Source organism: Oncorhynchus mykiss, chromosome 17 (genome assembly GCF_057628025.1).
Source record: "Oncorhynchus mykiss isolate SJ-2025 chromosome 17, ASM5762802v1, whole genome shotgun sequence".
Lineage (NCBI taxonomy): Eukaryota > Metazoa > Chordata > Actinopteri > Salmoniformes > Salmonidae > Oncorhynchus > Oncorhynchus mykiss.
In genome coordinates, this window is record NC_143038.1 from 17150956 (window position 1) to 17172947 (window position 21992).

Below are 21992 nucleotides of genomic sequence, written 5' to 3' on the forward strand. Positions count from 1 at the left end.
GCAGAGAGGTTTGGAATTTTCTTTCTTATTGGTCTATTGACTAATTTACTGCCTGGTGTTGTCACAGGCTTTCAAACATATCTTACACTAAACTGGGATTATCATCACTTTCACAATTTCACAGTATTATTCCAACCTCATAGTGTGGAAATATATATAAAACACTGGAAAATCTCATTTTTTACTGCACTTATCTTAAATGTTCTCTTCCCTGTCAAAGGCTAGGGTGATGTGGTCAAAGGGTTATTTAAATGTAACATTGTGATCTTGCACTTTGTTGACGGTCCCTAACTACACTGAAAAAAATATATAAATGCAACATGTAAAGTGTTGGTCTCATGTTTCATCAAATAAAAGATCCCAGAAATGTTTCATTTGCAGAAAAAGCTTATTTCTCTGAAAATGTGTGCACAAATTTGATTACATCCCTGTTAGTGAGCATTTCTCCTTTGCCAAGATAATCCATCCACCTGACAGGTGTGGAATATCAAGAAGCTTGTTAAACAGCATGGTCATTACACAGGTGCACCTTGTGCTGGGGACAATAAAAGGCCCCTCTAAAATGTGCAGTTTTGTCACAAAACACAATGCCACAGATGTCTCAAAATTTGAGGGAGTGTGCAATTTTATTTTACTAGGCAAGTCATTTAAGAAAAAATGCAGCGATTTTTATATCAATATCAAATCATTTCTAGGTAACAAGGAAGTACCTTACTGTGATTGTTTTCCATTAAAATTGTCAAAAATTAACTAAAATATAATCTAAGCAAAGATCAATTTCTCAAGCAAGAATTTCACTAAGACTGTCTGGGAGTGGTCTGAGTGGGAAGCGGAAAACTGAAAACTAGCTGTCATTGGCAGAGAGGTTTGGAATTTTCTTTCTTATTGGTCTATTGTCTAATTACTGCCTGGTGCTGTCACAGGCTTTCAAACATATCTTACACTAAAAGGGGATTATCATCACTTTCACAATTTCACAGTATTATTCCAACCTCATAGTGTGGAAATATATATAAAACACTGGAAAATCATTTTTTTTTACTGCACTTAGCTTAAATGTTCTCTTCCCTGTCAAAGGCCTGGGTGATGTGGTCAAAGGGTTATTGAAATGTAAGCTTATTTCTCTGAAATTTTGTGCACAAATTTGATTACATCCCTGTTAGTGAGCATTTCTCCTTTGCCAAGATAATCCATCCACCTAACAGGTGTGGAATGTCAAGAAGCTTGTTAAACAGCATGATCATTACACAGGTGCACCTTGTGCTGGCCACTCTAAAATGTGCAGTTTTGTCACAAAACACAATGCCCAACCGGCCTCACAACCAAAGACCACGTGTATGGCGTTGTGTGAGTGAGCGGTTTGCTGATGTCAACATTGTGAACAGAGTGCCCCATGGTGGCGGTGGGGTTATGGTATTGGCAGGCATGAGCTATGGACAATGAACACAATTGCATTTTATCGATGGCGATTTAAATGCACAGAGATACCGTGACGAGGCCCATTGTCGTGCCATTCATCCGCCGCCATTACCTCATATTTCAGTATGATAATGCACGGCACAATGTCGCAAGGATATGTACACAATTCATGGAAGCTGAAAATGTCTTAGTTCTTCCATGGCCTGCATACTCACCAGACATGTCACATATTGAGCATGTCTGGGATGCTCTGGATTGACGTGTAGGACAACGTGTTCCAGTTCCCGCCAATATCCAGAAACTTTGCACAGCCATTGAAGATGATTGGGACAACATTCCACAGGCCACAATCAACATCCTGATAAACTCTATGCAAAGGAGATGTGTTGCACTGCATGAGGCAAATGGTGGTCACACCAGATACTGACATTTTTATTTCTGATCCACATGGCTTCCTTTTTCTTTTAAGGTATATGTGACCAACAGTTGCATATTTGTATTCCAAGAAATCCATAGTTTAGGGCCTAATGAATTTATTTCAACTGACTGATTTCCTTATATGAACTGTAACTCAAGTGAAATCTTTGAAATTGATGCATATTGTGTTTTTTAGTTCAGTATAGGTGCATTGACTTATGCGTACACCGTAGCCATGTTATTACAAGCTCGGTTCAGAATTGGGAAAATAAGACCTGAGCAATAATGTACACTTTTTTTCACTTCATGAAGAGCCCAATCTGAGGTCTGTACCTTTGAATGCTCGAATGTCCGGAGAATATTGAATATCAAATAAACGTTTTACCACGGTAAAAAAAAAACTTACATATTTCTAAGCTACAATGAGTGCTTGTTCATAATTTAAAACAATTATAATATTAAAGTGAAATTAGTTGAAACGTATTAAAGTTTATTTTGTCCCAGGGCAGGCTCAAGTCATCATCTTCATGCCACACCTGCGCGAACCCAGAGAACGGGCAGTCGTTGCCTGGTAACGGGATGCGTTTCCTTGGAGTGTATGAATGAACAACATGCAGAGAGCTAGCTTAGCTACTGGAGCTAGCCAGCTGTCAGTGTCCTAACAAATGAGTCGCAGACATTTGGAAATAACAATCTTGTGTATTATAACTAAGCGCTTTTGACTAACGGGACAGGAAACATGGAGGTAAGTTGTGCTGGTTTGTATAGCTAGCTAGATAGCTAAACGCTACGTTTTGTTTTGCCAAAACAAAAGCAACAGTGCAACAGGTGCCAAATTACTGTACGTTAGCTAACTTTGTCTTCCGCTGGGTAGTATTCATTAGTGGACACAGCAGAAAAACGTTTAGCAAAGGATAACAAACACAAGGCTTTCTTGTTGGAAAACTTCAGTCGGTTTTCTGGCGTCTAGTTGGTGACGAGTGAATAATCACCTACTGTATCGTGACTGTCTGTACTCTGTGTGTGCAGAAAGCTCTCAATCTGATTCAAACTCCATTCACCAGCAGCAGCTCTGTAAGCGTTCGGCCTAATTCAAAATACTTTCGTTGATCGCCAAATATGAAGTTTCGTGGAGCAACTATATTAATTTAAGGCCGGTATGCACTTCCAAAAAAAGGTCTACATAAAAAATTGACAAGCAATGCCTTTTCAGCACCTCCAATGACAGTACATACCGGTCATAACATGTAAATTAAGATAATTGCTTAGCGAAACTCCATATTTGGTGATCAACGACGAACGTATTTTGACATTAAAACGCATACAGCGCTGGTGAATGGGAGTTTGAATCAGCTTTCTGGGCGAGAGGTCTCTAACGCACAGAAAGATAGATACTGGTTCGGGATTGCAGTATGTTGACGTTGCAGAACTGTCAAGATTTCTTCGTTAACTTTATTTTTCGTCCAATAATTTTTATTCATGTCACTGCATTTCTATAATAGGCTTATAGTAACTAGTGACAGTTAAGAATCAATATATCTTTATTGTCACAATCAGGTCATGTGTAGTATAGTCAGGGCAAAAAACAAGATCAACTGCAACAGATACACATAAGATGAATAGAAAACAGATCAGCTACAGTAGTTATTGCAGGAGTGAAACCATACAGAGAACATAATGTGTCAATTTCAGTGCCTTGCAATTAGCTTACTCTCTCAGATTTGACAAGTGCTTGATTGCAGTTTGTGTGTCCTTTCCCAGGATAAAGGTCAAAAGCCAGAAGCAGATGAGAACAGTTTTGAATCACTGGAGAAGGAGTTCCAGGAGGTTCTCGATGAGCTGGTGGGAGACAAGAGCCTGGACAAATTCCGGGTTGAATATGAGAAACTGACCAATGCCCTGAAGAAGTCCCACGAGAGCGAGAAGAGGCTGATGACAAAATGCAGGGAGCTGAATGCAGAGATAGTGTCCAATTCAGTAAAAGTTGCTACTGCACTGAAGTTGTCCCAGGAAGATCAAACAACTATAACTTCTCTGAAGAAGGTAGGCCTTTTATGGTGAAAACATGAGTAGCTGCAGAGATGTGTAATAGGCCTACAGCCTAAGGTTAGGACGAAGGTTGTCATTAGTGTTGTTGCCAATAAGCTCTTGTAGGCTATTATGGAGTAAAATATTCACACTTCATTTTGAGCAGAATAGAGCAGTGTTTTAGAGTTGTGCTTTGTTTCAACATGTCCCAGATTTGTCATAGTAATATGGCCATACTGTACAATTGAACACTTTTTTTTCTTTTAGGAAATAGAAAAGGCTTGGAAAATGGTTGATGCAGCCCACGATAAAGAGCTCAGAGCAAAAGAGACAATTCAAACATTGAAACATGAAATTTCAAATCTAACAAAACTTGTTGAACAAGGTGCTGGCTTGTCCGTGGGTCAAGAACATGGGTGAGTTGAGTTGTGCACACTCACACTGTAAATTGTCCACTTCCTTTGAATTAACCAATTCACTAGAGATTATTGTCATACCTGAAGGCCTACATACAATGCTTAATTTGAGCCGAATCCTGCCGGAACAAGATCCCGCAGTTTTGGACTGCTTCGTTTTGGCACCTCTTTGCCTGGATCCGGTACCTCATGGCATGACAAACATTTCCTCTATTTGCAATGTAAAAATAAAAATATCCTAGTTAGGCTATATCAAGTTGCCTCAACGTTAATTCTCCTGCCCCCTAAAAAACGTTATGGAAAAACTTAGATTTTCAGCCTGCACTTATTCTGAGAATTGATTCGTGTTGGGCTGGGTCCGGGTTTAAGTTTGTACAACATTGTAGCCTATGTTTTGGGACCAACCCTTGTCCATTGCTGTGGTGAGAGAGAGAAGCATGCACCTGTATCTCTCACAGAACTACATTGAGATTCTATTTTTGTGATCTCTCTGCTCTGATAGACATGTGTCTGTAACTCTCCATCTTGCCAGCATTGCACTTCATCATAAAAATATAAATAGGCCCTATTATAAGTATTGTAATTGAAATACAAGTTCAGTATAATGACTCTAGGGGGACAACACTATTTTACAAAGTATCTTGAGAGATAATGGCACGAGTGCATCGGCCATTACTGGTGAGTGCACATCCACTAGCCTATCTTCATCATTGGGTGGCTCAGTCGTTTATATTGATCTCAGTTTGTCAATGTCAGAGTAGCCTGTCATATCGGTAATTTCTGTGGTCCAAAAAAAAGTTATGTCAAATGATGTAGAATTGCATGAAATGCACTTATAAAAGGACATTTTTGTGTGCAAGAAACGCTTCTGCTCTAGGCTACTCTATGCCACGATGCAAATATGGCATAGAGTGGATGTGCTTCTATGGATGTGCAGGATTCTCTATTTACACATAGTCTCTGGTCTACTCGTAGAGAACAGACTACTCTGGAGAATATAGTGCTCGTTTGATAAAGGTCAATCAAAGCTGAATCAATATCTGCAAGATCACATAATGCCAAATATAATAGCATAGTATAAAGCTACTGTAAGACAAAAAACACCACAGAACACGATATTTCCACGGTGACGGGAAGGGGCGGTTACCTACGGATCCTCAGCCTACAAATTAAGCACTGCCTACATCTCTAGATAACGATAACATTAGAGGAGTTTCAACTGAAATCTAATTTGTTTTTCAGTGTAAATGATCTGCTGAAAATCAAAGAGGAACTAACCAAGGAAAGAGATGAACTGCTTACGGAAGTGGTGACACTACGAAAGAATCTAACAAAGGCCACCGCCAGTCAACAAGAGATGGAGGTTCAAAAAGAAAAGGCGATGGAAACCATATCTCAGGTAATGCAGAAACTCAACATCACCATTTTTAAAAAATGTATGTGGTGCATTTGCTTTACCTTCACTTAACTGGCAGGTAAGGCTTTAGTTATTAGGTAGGTATTATGGCCATACACTTGGTAGTTGTCTGGATCCTGACTCTGTAATTGTTTATAATTTCAGTCCTCATTTCCATTCGGTTGCAAATAAACCAGTAGGCTTTATTTGCTGTACAGTGTGTCTTGGCACATCTAGCCCTAAATTAAGTGGGGCCTTATTATATAGTAAGTCCACTCCAGTGCCTGCTTTCTGTCAAAATACTTGCTAGTAACAACATTGTTTTTATCCTATATTCTGTCCAACATAGCTCCAGCAAGACATTCAGGTTCGTCAGAACGAGTGCTCGCGGGAGACACGGCGGAAGGAGAAGCTGGAGAAGGAAGTGAAGCAGCTGCACACAGACCTGGACACCAAGCAGTCGGACATTAAAGTGCTGAACCTGCAGAGCCAGCGCAGCAAAGAGGAGCAGCAGAGGCTGGAGCAGCAGCTGCGGGAGCAGAAGGTGAGGCCGTGACCAGGGGTGATGTCCCACCCGCCCTCCCTGTCCACCGGTCCTCTCCCTTCCCCTCCATCCTCCAATCTTTTCACAGATGGGCTGGCGAGGGAACACCAACTTGAGAGATGGTGCCAGTCGTACACACATGGAATACAACTTTTACATGTATGCTTTAGGGGGATTAGATTTAATGTGTGATTTGATTTGTGCCGTTTGTCCCCTCGCAGATTCTCAATGAGCGGGCCACAAAGGAGCTGGAGCAACTGCAAGTGAGAAACACCAAACTCCAGCAGGAGAATGAACAGAATGCCCTGAGTTTGGAGCAGCTCTCCCTCGACACACAGCAAAGGGCATCTGACCTTAAGGTAAAGTGTGTGTGTGTGTGTGTGTGTGTGTGTGTGTGTGTGTGTGTGTGTGTGTGTGTGTGTGTGTGTGTGTGTGTGTGTGTGTGTGTGTGTGTGTGTGTGTGAAGCTCCACATATGACAGAAACCAATAGAGAGCCCTCACAAAGTGCTGCCTACTGTTGATCGAAACATCATTCCAGTAAAACCTTTTATTAATCATGGGACCCTGTTTTTCGCACACCATTGCAAGGCAGCACATATGGGCCCATATTCACAAAGTGTGGCAAAGTAGGAGTGTAAGGATCGATGCTGGAGACGAGAAGCAGGTACAGGGAGTAAACATTTAATAAAACACGGACATGAAACAGAACAGGAACAGCGTCTGGACAGGGGCAAAAACAACAACATCAATGCTGACATAGGGAACAAACTGAGGAGCAGACAGATATCGAGGGGATAATCAACAAAGCAATGGAGTCCAGGTGAGTCCAATATTGCATAATGATGGTGACAGGCGTGCGTAATGAAGGGCAGCCTGGCGCTCGAGAGGGGGAGCGGGAGCAAGCGTGACAGTACTCCCCCTCTAGGGGCGGCACCCGGCGTACCACCTGGGCGAGCTTGACGGGATGGCCGAGGCATGGGCGCTGGACAAGCTGGCTGAGGCGTGGGAGACAACGAAAATTGGACAGGAGCCCTAATGTCAGCAACACAATAAATACCTATTCTCTCTCTCTCTCTGACCCCCCACCCCCTCTCTCTTTCTCTCTCTCTTCTCATCTCTCTTCCTCCCTCCTTTTGTTCCCACCTCCTCAGATGAAGGAGGAGGAGGTGAATCAGATGCGTCAGGAGATTGCCAAACTAACAAAGATGAGAGAGGCCACTCAGCGGAAGTTCCGACAGACGGAGGATCAGAAGTTGGAAGTGGAGCAGCAGAGGGACATGCTGAAAAACCAGATCGCTGGCCTGGAGAGAGGCAAGGATACACACACACTATGCACACTCACAGGACAATAAATACACACTATATACACACTCACACAACACCACACATGCACACATATACAGTGCCTTGCGAAAGTATTCGGCCCCCTTGAACTTTGCGACCTTTTGCCACATTTCAGGCTTCAAACATAAAGATATAAAACTGTATTTTTTTGTGAAGAATCAACAACAAGTGGGACACAATCATGAAGTGGAACGACATTTATTGGATATTTCAAACTTTTTTAACAAATCAAAAACTGAAAAATTGAGCGTGCAAAATTATTCAGCCCCCTTAAGTTAATACTTTGTAGCGCCACCTTTTGCTGCGATTACAGCTGTAAGCCGCTTGGGGTATGTCTCTATCAGTTTTGCACATCGAGAGACTGAAATTTTTTCCCATTCCTCCTTGCAAAACAGCTCGAGCTCAGTGAGGTTGGATGGAGAGCATTTGTGAACAGCAGTTTTCAGTTCTTTCCACAGATTCTCGATTGGATTCAGGTCTGGACTTTGACTTGGCCATTCTAACACCTGGATATGTTTATTTTTGAACCATTCCATTGTAGATTTTGCTTTATGTTTTGGATCATTGTCTTGTTGGAAGACAAATCTCCGTCCCAGTCTCAGGTCTTTTACAGACTCCATCAGGTTTTCTTCCAGAATGGTCCTGTATTTGGCTCCATCCATCTTCCCATCAATTTTAACCATCTTCCCTGTCCCTGCTGAAGAAAAGCAGGCCCAAACCATGATGCTGCCACCACCATGTTTGACAGTGGGGATGGTGTGTTCAGCTGTGTTGCTTTTACGCCAAACATAACGTTTTGCATTGTTGCCAAAAAGTTCAATTTTGGTTTCATCTGACCAGACCACCTTCTTCCACATGTTTGGTGTGTCTCCCAGGTGGCTTGTGGCAAACTTTAAACAACACTTTTTATGGATATCTTTAAGAAATGGCTTTCTTCTTGCCACTCTTCCATAAAGGCCAGATTTGTGCAATATACGACTGATTGTTGTCCTATGGACAGAGTCTCCCACCTCAGCTGTAGATCTCTGCAGTTCATCCAGAGTGATCATGGGCCTCTTGGCTGCATCTCTGATCAGTCTTCTCCTTGTATGAGCTGAAAGTTTAGAGGGACGGCCAGGTCTTGGTAGATTTGCAGTGGTCTGATACTCCTTCCATTTCAATATTATCGCTTGCACAGTGCTCCTTGGGATGTTTAAAGCTTGGGAAATCTTTTTGTATCCAAATTCGGCTTTAAACTTCTTCACAACAGTATCTCGGACCTGCCTGGTGTGTTCCTTGTTCTTCATGATGCTCTCTGCGCTTTTAACGGACCTCTGAGACTATCACAGTGCAGGTGCATTTATACGGAGACTTGATTACACACAGGTGGATTGTATTTATCATCATTAGTCATTTAGGTCAACATTGGATCATTCAGAGATCCTCACTGAACTTCTGGAGAGAGTTTGCTGCACTGAAAGTAAAGGGGCTGAATAATTTTGCACGCCCAATTTTTCAGTTTTTGATTTGTTAAAAAAGTTTGAAATATCCAATAAATGTCGTTCCACTTCACGATTGTGTCCCACTTGTTGTTGATTCTTCACAAAAAAATACAGTTTTATATCTTTATGTTTGAAGCCTGAAATGTGGCAAAAGGTCGCAAAGTTCAAGGGGGCCGAATACTTTCGCAAGGCACTGTATCCCGGGATTGAACCCGGATCTGTAGTGACGCTTCTAGCACTGTGATGCAGTTCCTTAGACCGCTGCTCCTCTCGGGAGGCCAAATGCACTCTTTTTGACAGGAAGATGCCATTTTTTCTTACCTTTTAGTAACTCTGAAAATATTAAATGTAGTGGTTCCGTTGTGGTGGGGTTTGTGTGCAAGGTACATCAATTATGTATACAGAATTTCTGTCATTCTCTCTCACTCAAAAACATTAACCATGTGAACAGAAATGGAGTCCTCCAAAAAGCAGATGGAGATTGACAAGAAAGGCATTGACGAACTGGTGCGGGAAAGAGACATCCTGAACAAGGTATGTAGAGAATAATATAATTTAGCAGACACTTTTATTTGAAGCAACTTGCAGAACTGTCAACATTGACAGTGACAAACATCCAGTGTGTACCCCATGCAGAAATCAAACCGACAACCCCGGCATTGCCAGCACCTACTACTACATGACATTATGTGCATAGCCTATCATGTTGCAGGTCTTGTTTAGCATGATTTGTTTCATTAGACACATCTTAATGTGACAAACGTGCACCAAGCACACTCTCATCTGCTCATAACCCATTGTTAAAGTGTGTTTGTGTTTGTTTGTGCATGTACATTTGTGTGTGTGTGTGTTTGTTTTGTGCGTGTTTGCATGCACGTGTGTGTGTACATTGTAGAACATGATCAAGGCAGCTAATGCCACGGAGAAGCAGCTGAATGTAGTGAAGCTCCATGAGCAGTCCAAGAAGAACCTGGACCAGGAGATCATGAACTACCGCGACGAGGCCCAGAAGCAGCGCAAGATCATCTACCAGCTAGAGAAGGAGCGTGACCGCTATATCAACGAGGCCAGCGACCTCACACACAAGGTGCACTAAGATAGCTCAGGGATGAGTGGAGAGACCAGGGGCCTCATTTATAAACGCTGCATATGTACAAAATATTATATTTTGCGTGCAAAACATAACATGCACCCGTTTTCAGTGCATTTATAAAAACTGAACTTGCCTGGAGAATGTGCTTACCTCCACGCAAAGTTCAGACCATCCAAAGCACAACTTCTTGCTACTTAGAGTAATTATTGCATTGCAAGCAGGCAAGTAAGTACTTTGTGCAAATGAGGAATGGTTAGGTTGACACGCTGTTCATAAAACAACAACAACAGAAAAACATAATGACAAAACAAATGCTTTTTGTCGTTACTAAGAAGAGCGAACATCTATTTACTTTATATTTGCAATCTAATTGATAACTAGGAATTATTGAACCTTTATTTAGGCTGGGTAGTTCCATTGAGACCAAGGACTCTTTTACAAGGATGCCCTGCCATGACAAGACCAAGCAGTTAAAAGCCGTTTTACTTATATCTGTGGTGACAAAAGGAGTTTCAAGATTTATCCATCCCTTTGACTGGATATGGTATCTCGTACATCTATTAGTAACGACAAAGACAGTACAGTATGAAGATAGGCAGAAACTGCTTTTCCAATAGAAATCCCCAAAGATGAAAACATTGTGGTAACACTTCCAAAACATTTGATAGAATGTGCCATTGCTTGTTTTTGGTGAAACTGTTCTGGCTTAATTTCAGTATACGTCCAAGTTATACAGAAAATAGGGTGTTATTAATCACCATAAAAGCTGAAAGTTTTCCTGGCGAATAAATAATGCTCATTCACATGCACACAGTTTTAGGACGGGGCTGATTTTATAGTGAGAAACATGCGTATGTATGGTGTACGCCAAGTTTATGAATCTCAAATGTTTTTTTATAAGTAATGGGTTTTCAGAAATGGGTGACGTAGATATTTAGTGTGAGAATTACACAATGCTTATCAATGAGGTGCCCAGAGTGCTGGCAGGTCTTATTCGTTGTGATCTAAAGGGCATAGCTGATCCTAAATCCACGTTGGATACATAACAGCCCCAGGGATTTAGGCTCAGTTACATACTGTACCAGTAATGTAGCACTAGCATTAATGTTGATGAAGCAGAGAAAATGGGAGGGAACTCCATTTGAACATTGCAGTTTATCAATTAGGATTTCAACACAGAAGACGAGATAATGTGATATGCGACGTGTGTTGCAACAGACTAAACATTGTTACATGTGGAGAAAATTTGAACATTACAGTTTATCATTTAGGACTACAACAAGCCGGTATTGTGTCTAGGTTGTCTTTTATAAACACTTAGCTATCAGCTTCTGGTTACGTAAGCCCATGTGTTATATTAAGTCCCAAACTAAACCCCCTCTTGGGATGATTTTTTGTTCTCTCTGTTCTTTTCTTCCACAGGTGCTCCAACACATGGAGGACATTAAAATGAGGGAGATGCAGATCTTTGAGTACAAGAAGAAGATTGCAGAGGCAGAGACCAAGCTCAAACAGCAGCAGAACCTCTATGAGGCGGTCCGATCTGATCGGAACCTCTACAGCAAGAACCTCATCGAAGCCCAGGTTGGATTTACATAGGAGTAGTCAGTCGTGTGGACAGGCAGGCAGGTGATTGTCCGGTCTGTCGACTCACTCATTCACTCTCCGCCCTCTCTTTCAGGATGAGATTACAGAGATGAAGAGGAAACTGAAGATCATGAACCATCAGATTGACCAGCTAAGGGAGGAGATCAACAGCAAAGAGTCTGCCCTGGTCAAGGAGCACCTGGAGTTCCAGCGAGTGGAGAAAGAGAAGGAGGCTCTGAAGGTAATTTACTATGCCGTGCTCACTGTGTGAGTGGCTGAAGTAACTACTGTGCAAATGTACTTTTTAGTCTGGGAACCCATTGGTGTAACTAGTCATTGAGCATTTTGTTTTACTCAAATATTAACACCAACCTGCTTTAGCTCTTTCAATCACACCAGGGTGACACCCATCCTGCCTTCTTGAAGCAAATGCTGCATTCCAAATGGCACCTAATTCCCTTTTATAGTGCACAACTTTTGACCAAGGCCCAAAGTGTTATCTTTTTCTTTACCCCTCATTTACCTCATTTTCAAATTCAAATTTTAAGTATAGGCCGTCTTTCCATTCCTCCCATAGGCCGAGCTCCAGAAAATGAAGCAGCAGGCTCAGGAGACTAAGCAGTTTATCGACAACCAGGAGGCCGAGGAGAGAAAGCTGCTCAAGATCATATCCGACGCTGATGCTGAGCGGCTCAGACAGAAGAAAGAATTGGATCAGGTAAGGGACAGAGAGAGGGATGGAAAGGTGGCTGGCTGCCTGCTTTCACTGAGAACTCACTGCCCATTCAAAGAGACAAATAGTACTGTCATAGCGATAAAATAGTGCTGATTTGAATTAAGGGGCGGGCCCTTCCAGTAGAGGCCTGGGATGGAGAGAGATGTTTTCATCAGCCAGCAGATCTGTCATGCCTTGGTGGTCACGCATCACATGTTTCAAAAAACATTGTGTTGATGTGGCTGCAGAAGGTGACAGAGGTGCAGCTTTTCATTTCTTCCTAATGAGGTTTGTCTTTGAATGTATGAGACCAAGTAAAACATTCTATAAATGTGACTTTCTAGGAAATAGCAGGTCATTTAGCAGGTCATCTACCAGTATCCATTTAGATGGAAAATAATCAAACACGTTATCACAAAGGGCCAATATCACAAATATGTTTTATTTCTAAATGTATTTTTACAGTCTTTGATCAAAGTAACCTGAGGTTTTTGTTGTTTGCTCTTTTGCCATCACCGTCTTGTAGGTGATCAGCGAGCGAGATATCCTGGGCACTCAGCTGGTGCGACGAAACGATGAGCTGGCCCTACTCTACGAGAAGATCAAGATCCAGCAGTCCATGCTGAACAAGGGAGAGATCCAGTACAACCAGAGGGTGGAGGACATTCGCCTCCTCAAGATGGAGATCAAGAAACTCAGACGGGAGAAGGGCATCCTGGCCAAGACTGTGGCTAATGTGGAAGACTTAAGGTGAGATTGAAAGAGGAAGAGAGAGAGGGAGTAAGAGAAAGACAGAGGTAGAGAGTGAGAGATTGCAAGACAGCAAGAAAGTGAGGGGGCGAGACAGAGGGTGGGAGACGCTGATATAGACAGAGCGCAGGGGGGACATAGGGAAACAGAGGAAGATTGAGACAAATTTCACTTGGACTCCGAAGAAAGCTCAAGCTAGATTTATTCAACCATTTGATGATACAAGCACATATATTTCTAACCTACTAGGCAGGGTCAACTCCTTGCACATCTACATAGCCAATGCATCTACGTTGCTAGGCAGGAACTAACTTGGTTCCTCTCAACTGGTATAGTCATGGCCTTGCCTGATGCTAGAACCTTTGTAGGCGTGGAAGTGAATGTGTGTGAGATAGGACTGTAGTAGGATGGTTGTTGGGGTGGGCCCCTCTGGCCCCCCTCCAAGAGGTTTCTTCTCACTTCTTCTGTTGACTTGGACCTCAAGTCGAATGCCTCGCTCCTCCCTGGTTCCGCAGCTGGCCTGCTTTATCAAAGACTAACTGTTGCCCTTCGCCTCCCTCATTAACTTTCCATACACGTTCCTTATTCACCTTTCAATGACACAGAACATAACCTTTTATTGCTAGGGGTTCCGCTACCAGAACATTTCAACAACATCTGGTGAAATGGCAGAGCGCGAAATTCCCAAAGAATTATTCGAAATATTTAACTTTCATACATTCACAAGTCCAATACACCAAATTAAAGCTTAACTTCTTGTTAATCTAGCCACCGTGTCAGATTTCAAAAAGGCTTTAGGGTGAAAGCAAACCATGCAATTATCTGAGGACAGCACCCCATCAAACAAACACATGACAATCATAATTCACCCTGCAAGGCGCGACACAAAAGTCAGAAATAACGATATAATTCATGTTGGCACTCAAATATGTCCCATAAACATCATAAATGGTCCTTTTGTTCAATAAATTCCGTCGTTATATCTCCAAAATGTCCATTTATTTGGCACGTTTGATTTAAAAAAAAAACACTGGTTCCAACTCGCACAACATGACTACAAATGATCTAATAAGTTACCTGTAATCTTGATCCAAACATTTCAAACAACTTTCCTAATACAACGTTAGGTATTTTTTAACGTAAATAATCAATAAAATTTAAGACTGGATAAACTGTGTTCAATACCGGATGAAAACAAAGTGGAGTGAGCTTTCAGGTCGTGCGCCCCAACCACAACAGTACACTAGACTCGACCCTCGTTCTGAACAGCCATACTTCTTCATCACCCAAAGAAAACATCAACCAATTTCTAAAGACTGTTGACATCCAGTGGAAGCGATAGGAACTGCAAGCAAGTGCCTTAGAAATCTAGATCCGCATAGAAAACCCATTGAAAACACTGTCACCTAAAAAAATATATATATCTGGGTTTCGCCTGCCAAATAAGTTCTGTTATACTCACAGACATTATTTTGACAGTTTTAGAAACGTTAGTGTTTTCTATCCAAATCTACCAATTATATGCATATCCTAGCTTCTGGGCCTGAGTAGCAGGCAGTTTACTTTGGGCATGCTTTTCATCCAAAGTTCCGAATGCTGCCCCCTATGCTAAAAAAGATAAACAGTTATCATATATGTTATGTAATCAATAAGTTATTATATAGTGACAGGAATAAGTATATTTCAAATTAGAACCCAACACCGTTCGAAGAGCACAGCACACTAAACTCCTAATCAATGTCTGTAATTTGTGCAAAATTCTTAATAACTTTTCTTTTCACATTATTTCACTATTTAAATTGTTTTTGTGGTACAAAAGTGCACAGATCTGTGCAGCAGGAATATTTCTGCATTGCTCAGTTTACATTGCTGTCTTATTCATCGGCATTGATTTGCTTTATTGTGAACCTGTTGATATCTGCAGCCCACAAAAGGTCACCATAGTGGCATTTTCTGGACATCTGCCATGAACAAAAATTTGAATTGATACAGGCTTGCCAATGTTTTTACATCCTTAATGATTAATGAAAATAATGGAATTGAAGTCTGTTTTCAATCTATTCTCCACTTGAATTTGTGGTCATAAAATATGTGATGAGGAAATGCCATGACATTTGATGCCCTTTTTGGGGTTTTGTGACAGACGTGAGGTTTACCACATGCAGAAGGAGCTGCTCAAAGAGAGGACAAGGTGCAGAGCCTTGGAGGAGGAGCTGGAGAATCCTATGAATGTACATCGTTGGAGAAGGCTGGAGGTGTGTGTGTGTGTGTGTGTGTGTGTGTGTGTGTGTGTGTGTGTGTGTGTGTGCATATTTTGTGAGTGCTTGGGCTCAAAAACATTTAGACCTGTTTCAGTACATTAACTTCTTAATGCTTCGGCCTAGCTTCTGTGAGACATAGCCAGAGAACCTATTTAGGGTTATACATTAATTCCTCTTATTTGACTTTCTTCAGGCCAGCGACCCAAGCACCTATGAGTTGATCCAGAAGATTCACTCTTTACAGAGGCGTCTGATAACCAAGAGTGAGGAGGTGGTGGAGAAAGAGCTTTTATTACAGGTAAACTCCAGATAAATCTGTCTTATCCTGTTGGCTACCCAAACACCAGGTGCTCCCACAGGGAGTAGGTTGGGTCACTGCAGAAATCAATGGAAGCCTGGGAGAATTGTTTCACTACTTCTTAATCATAACTTTCAGAAATTAGCATGGACTGCATACACTGAGTATACCAAACATTAGGAACACCTTCCTAATAATGAGTTGCAAGTTGCAACCCCCCCCCGCCCCCCTTTTGCCCTCACAACAGCCTCAATTCGTCGGGACATGGTTGAGTGAAAAACCCAGCAGCGTTGCAGTTCTAGACAAAAACCAGTGCGCCTGGCACCTACTACTATACCCCGTTCAAAGGCACTTAAACCTTTTGTCTTGCCCATTCACCTTCTGAATGGCACACATGCACAATCCATATCTCAATTGTTTCGAGGCTTAAAAATCCTTCTTTAAAACCCTTTCCTGGAGTCAAATGACCTAGTGGCCTTATTTTTCATAATTTCTAAATTAATAAACATTATTTATTTTTTTACGCTGAAAATCTGGTGTTTCTATGTCAAACAGTTTTGATATATTTCTGTCCTCTGTGATATATAAAGTGTAATATTAGAAAGCAAACTAAAAATGAAGTACATTTCAACTCTATATGTGACATGGTATACAGGTGTCTTATTTTTTGTAAGGCCATAAACACCATGTTTATGGCTCACCATGTGTTTATTTTATCTTTATTTAACCAGGCAAGTCAGTTAAGAACAAATTCTTATTTTCAATGACGGCCTGGGAACAGTGGGTTAACTGCATGTTCAGGGGCAGAACGACAGATTTGTACCTTGTCAGCTCGGGGGTTTGAACTCACAACCTTCCGGTTACTAGTCCAACGCTCTAACCACTAGGCTACCCTGCCGCCCCAAATGTGTGTGAGGTGTATACTTTTGTTTCAAAGTAGATTTCTTTAAGACTGCCAAGAGACACTGATTTAGCCCACTGCAGTAAAATGTTAACCTGTCTCCTCTCCTTCATCTACACTGATTGAAGTGGATTTAAGTGACATCAATAAGGGATCATAGTTTTCAGCTGGATTCACCTGGTCACTCTATGTCATGGAAAGAGCAGGTGTTCTTAATTTTTATATACTCGGTGTAGATACAGTATGCAAATATGTAAATAATGGGTGGGTCGAGAGCTGGTAAGGAGGCGCCCAGTGGGATGTGTGCACATTTTTAAAGAGCCCATCTGAATGTTTCGCTGCCTAACGTCCCCTCTCTTCCACTTAAATGCTCAGGAGAAGGAGAAGCTGTACGTGGAGCTGAAGCACATTCTGTCCCGGCAGCCTGGACCGGAGGCAGCCGAGCAGCTTCAAATCTACCAGCAAACACTGAGGCAGAAGACAAAACAGCTCAAGGTCCTCTGTGCCTTTCATCTTCTTTTTGTACATCCCTCGTCTGTCTGTCTGCCTCTCTCTCTCTCTCTACTTCCAAGCAGCTCTGACCACTGGCAGAGAAATGGCCACTTCAGATACAGCAGGACCATGCACAGGCTTGCGAGCCAAGCTCACAGGCCCAGTGTAACTTTTTCCCTGCTATGTCATTTTCAGTTTAGTCCTATGCTGCTGCTTGAAGTTGATTTATTTTAGATGTCCTTTTAATCCCCCACATCCAGGCTTTGTCATCAGAGCTGAACATGTATGAGTCCCAGACACAGGAGTACAAGTATGAGATTGAGAGACTGGCCCATGAGCTGCAGAACATCAAGAAGAAGTACCTCAATCAGAAACGCAAAGAACAGCAGTGCAGGTAAAGATTATCCTGGTATAGTACTTACCAACCACGTGAATCACACTTGAGCTCATTCTGGGGTTTCTGATCTAAACTGATTGAACTGTTCAAGTAGGGCTTGGTGATATATCAAATTAATTTGAGTGTATATTTTTGTGCGATATTCCAAATGCCTGTATCGCAAGAATCAAGGTTTTGTTATTTTTCATTTTTATGATTGTTTATGTCCGCTTGTTCTCATGTTTTATTTTTGGTCTCATCTCCTTTACTCCTCTGTGCTGTGTGCACCTTCCCATTTGCACCAGAGATCTGTATATAATGACGAGTTGCACATCTCCGCCCTAACAATGGGAGTTGTTGTCACAAAGGTGGGAAGGCAGGTGACTAGCTTAGGTCCAAAATAAGCCCATAGAAACACATTGGCCTTATTTTGGACAGATTTTAGCGAGAGTGGAACCTCTCGCTTTGCCTCTTGCTCTATGGTTTACACACACACCAAGCCCCTCTCCCCATGCCACTCACGCCAACAAAGTTCAGAGATCACATCTTCTCTGACAAGTGGTTTCAACTCGCTATTTGTATTTGAGGTTTGGTCCAACAGAATCGGTCATCTGGACACCAAAACACATGTAGACATTATTTTACTAAAATAGAGAAGTTAACTTTTTGAACAATATCCTTTTTATGTTTCAACTACTCAAATTGCGCACAGAGCAGACACTACTAAAACAAGAGTATCAATTAACATTGATTTGCGAAAATGAATACTCAGTTTGTCGCAGGACATTAGGGTACCGCTTGCAGCATTTTAACCAAATACTGTTATACTAGCTGGCTAGTCTGTGTTTTATAAACCTGCAATAAGCATAAAACACAATTATACAGTTGAAGTCGGAAGTTTACATACAGTCGTGGCCAAAAGTTTTGAGAATGACACAAATATTAATTTTCACAGTCTGCTGCCTCAGTTTGTTTGATGGTCAATTTGCATATACTCCAGAATGTTATGAAGATTGATCAGATGAATTGCAATTCATTGCAAAGTCCCTCTTGCCATGCAAATGAACTGAATTCAAAAAACATTTCCACTGCATGTCAGCCCTGCCACAAAAGGACCAGCTGACATCATGTCAGTGATTCTCTCATTAACACAGGTGTGAGTGTTGACGAGGACAAGGCTGGAGATCACTCTGTCATGCTGATTGAGTTCGAATAACAGACTGGAAGCTTCAAAAGGAGGGTGGTGCTTGGAATCACTGTTCTTCCTCTGTCAACCATGGTCATTGCTTTGCACAAAAAGGGCTTCACAGGCAAGGATATTGCTGCCAGTAAGTTTGCACATAAATCAACCATTCATCAGATCTTTAAGAACTTCAAGGAGAGCGGTTCAATTGTTGTGAAGAAGGCTTCAGGGCGCCCAAGAAAGCTTCTGATAGGCTAATTGACATCATTTGAGTCAATTGGAGGTGGACCTGTGGATGTATTTCAAGGCCTATCTTCAAACCTAGTGCCTCTTTGCTTGACATCATGGGAAAATAAAAATAAATCAGCCAAGACCTCAGAAAAATAATTGTTGACCTCCACAAGTCTGGTTCATCCTTGGGAGCAATTTCCAAATGCCTGAAGGTACCACGTTCATCTGTACAAACAATAGTACACAAGTATAAACACCATGGGACCACGCAGCCGTCATACTGCTAAGGAAGGAGACGCCTTCTGTCTCCTAGAGATGAACGTACTTTGGTGCGAAAAATGCAAATCAATCCCAGAATAACAGCAAATGACCCTGTGAAGATGCTGGAGGAAATGGGTACAAAGTATCTATATCCACAACAGTAAAATGAGTCCAATGTCGACATAACCTGAAAGGCCGCTCAACAAGGAAGAAGCTACTGCTCCAAAACTGCCAAAATAAAGCCAGACTACGGTTTACAACTGCACATGGGGTCAAAGATCGTACTTTTTTGGAGAAATGTCCTCTGGTCTGATGAAATAAAAATAGAACTGTTTAGCCATGATAACCACCGTTATGTTTGGAGGAAAAAGGGGGAGGCTTGCAAGCCGATGAACACCATCCCAACCGTGAAGCATGGGGGTGGGAACATCATGTTGTGGGGGTGCTTTGCTGCAGGTGGGACTGGTGCACTTCACAAAATAGATGGAATCATGAAGTAGGAAAGTTGTGGATATATTGAGGCAACATCTCAAGACATCAGTCAGGAAGTTAAAGCTTGGTCGCAAATGGGTCTTCCAAATGGACAATGACCCCAAGCATACTTCCAAAGTTGTGGCAAAATGGCTTAAGGACAACAAAGTCAAGCTTTTGGAATGGCCATCACAAAGCCCTGACCTCAATCTCATAGAAAAATGGTGGGTAGAACTGAAAAAGCGTGTGAGAGCAAAGATGCCTACAAACCTGACTCAGTTACACCAGCTCTGTCAGGAGGAATGGGCCAAAATTCACCCAACTTATTGTGGGAAGCTTGTGGAAGGCTACCCAAAACATTTGACCTAAGGTAACCAATTTAAAGGTGATGCTACCAAATACATATTGAGTGTATGTAAACTTCTGACCCACTGGGAATGTGGTGAAAGAAATAAAAGCTGAAATAAATCATTCTCTCTACTATTATTCTGACATTTCACATTCTTAAGAAACAAGTGGTGATCCTAACTGACTTAAAACAGGGGATTTTTATTAGGATTAATTGTCAGGAATTGTGAGAAACTGATTTTAAATGTATTTGTCTAAGGTGTATGTAAACTTCCGACTTCAACTGTATAATTTATGGTACAGTATGTCTGAAGCCATCACTGATCACCCACCTCACATTGAAGGTCATCATCAGTTAGGATCATGCATTCAAAGACACTCACTTCAATTTCGCAACCCTTGTACATAGGGCTGGGTGATACGGCTTAAAAATCATATCTACATTAAAAAAAAAAATGTTAATGACCCCAACCTAAGTGTATGTAAACTTCCGACTGCAACTGTATTTAGTATAGTTCTATAAGAAAAAATATAACTTTTTAAACGTTTTACAATTTTTATTTTTCTGAAATTCACTGATGAGACTCAACTGCTCAAATCAAAAATGCTGGGAAGACGACCAGAGAATCAATTAGCTAGAGCTTAGGGCGACCTTACCGTGTGTGTGTGTGTGTGTGTGCGTGTGTTGACGGAGCAACTATTAAATGCTTCTGCATGTGTCTGTGTGACAGATTTCCTGGAACTCTCTTGTGTGTCCGCAGGGAGAAAGAGAGGAGCCTGGCCCAGGTGGGACAGTCGGTGATCCTGCCACAGCGCAGCGATGGTCCATGCTTCACCGGTGGAGGCTTCAGTCTTAAACAGCCTGGCAAAATCACCACCTAGAGGGAGAGACAAGAAGCTCCCTCCAGCCTTACAACGTCTTGACACACTGCCTCTTATTACCACTCATAGGACACTCATCGTTGTCGATACTGTTTTTAAGAGCTCTTATAAAGGAAAAATTAATATTACCAGAGTTGGACTGTGATTTTATTCAATAAAATCTTACTTCACGTATCAGTCTGGCCTCCAATATTTGTTTGAAGTTAGAAAATGGCGAGTCCAGTCAGCGTTCTCTCAGAAAGAAATGTGTGGGTTTAGGATAACCTCGGAAACCCTGAACTAAAATATTGTGTAATTGCGTCAGATGCTCCATTAGGTTCTGGAGAAAGGTGAATGAGAAAATTATACTAACGAGACTAGTGAAATCTCCACCCTGCTAAATGGAAACTCTCAGCCAAAGCCCTCAACCACTTCTGAAAACTTTGTTTGAAATCATTGCTTGAAATCCCCATCCCCACTTTAAGCACCACATCACACAATCGTAATATGTCCAAATAACCAGTGATGTAAAAACCAAAGCACAGGAAATACTGCACTTTAGTCGTCACATCAGTCTTTTGACAGACGTTACGATACCATTTATGTAATCTCTCCTAATCTCTGTCCACGAGAGATTAGGTTTAGGACAACAACCCACACAGCCAAATACTGCACTTTTAAATATTGGTTAAAGGTGCTCTAATCGCTGACAAATTAGTTTTTAATAATGCCCCTCATTACAAGCGTGGGCTCTTAGGCTGATACTGTATGTGAAGTGTACAGAAAGGTGAGTAGCTAAACTTATTTATGACAATTTCAAATTCATAGTTTTCCTGAATTATGAAAAGCAATTTGGAAGTGTTTGCACTACAGAGGTAGCCATTATGGTTCTGATCCTGCTGGTTATCTATTAAAGTTTGAATGTATTTTTGTGTGCTCCATCCTGTTGTGGTTATCAGTCTGCCAAGCATGCACACCATGAACTGATTAACAATCTGGCCTTAATGGAAACATGTACTCTTTATCTCTACCCGGTACAACCAGAAGAGGACTAGCCACCACTTAGAGCCTGCTTCCTCTTTGGTTCCTTCTTTCTAGGGTGGTCACTTAGTATCTGC

The 21992-nt window shown here is 41.7% G+C and overlaps 1 protein-coding gene across 1 annotated transcript; it reads left to right on the forward strand.

The window, feature by feature from the left end:
* The first annotated feature begins 2364 nt into the window (after window positions 1-2364).
* Window positions 2365-21066, forward strand: cfap58 (cilia and flagella associated protein 58). The gene is made up of 18 exons (XM_021568317.3): window positions 2365-2581; window positions 3598-3879; window positions 4132-4280; window positions 5523-5679; window positions 6026-6220; window positions 6442-6579; window positions 7373-7532; window positions 9498-9580; window positions 9942-10133; window positions 11562-11723; window positions 11821-11967; window positions 12304-12444; window positions 12968-13191; window positions 15335-15446; window positions 15646-15750; window positions 17027-17146; window positions 17404-17537; window positions 20775-21066. Exons 1-18 carry the CDS (start codon window positions 2576-2578, stop codon window positions 20893-20895), a joined length of 2628 nt encoding a protein of 875 aa, XP_021423992.1. The 5' UTR covers window positions 2365-2575; the 3' UTR covers window positions 20896-21066.
* Window positions 21067-21992: the final 926 nt, after the last annotated feature.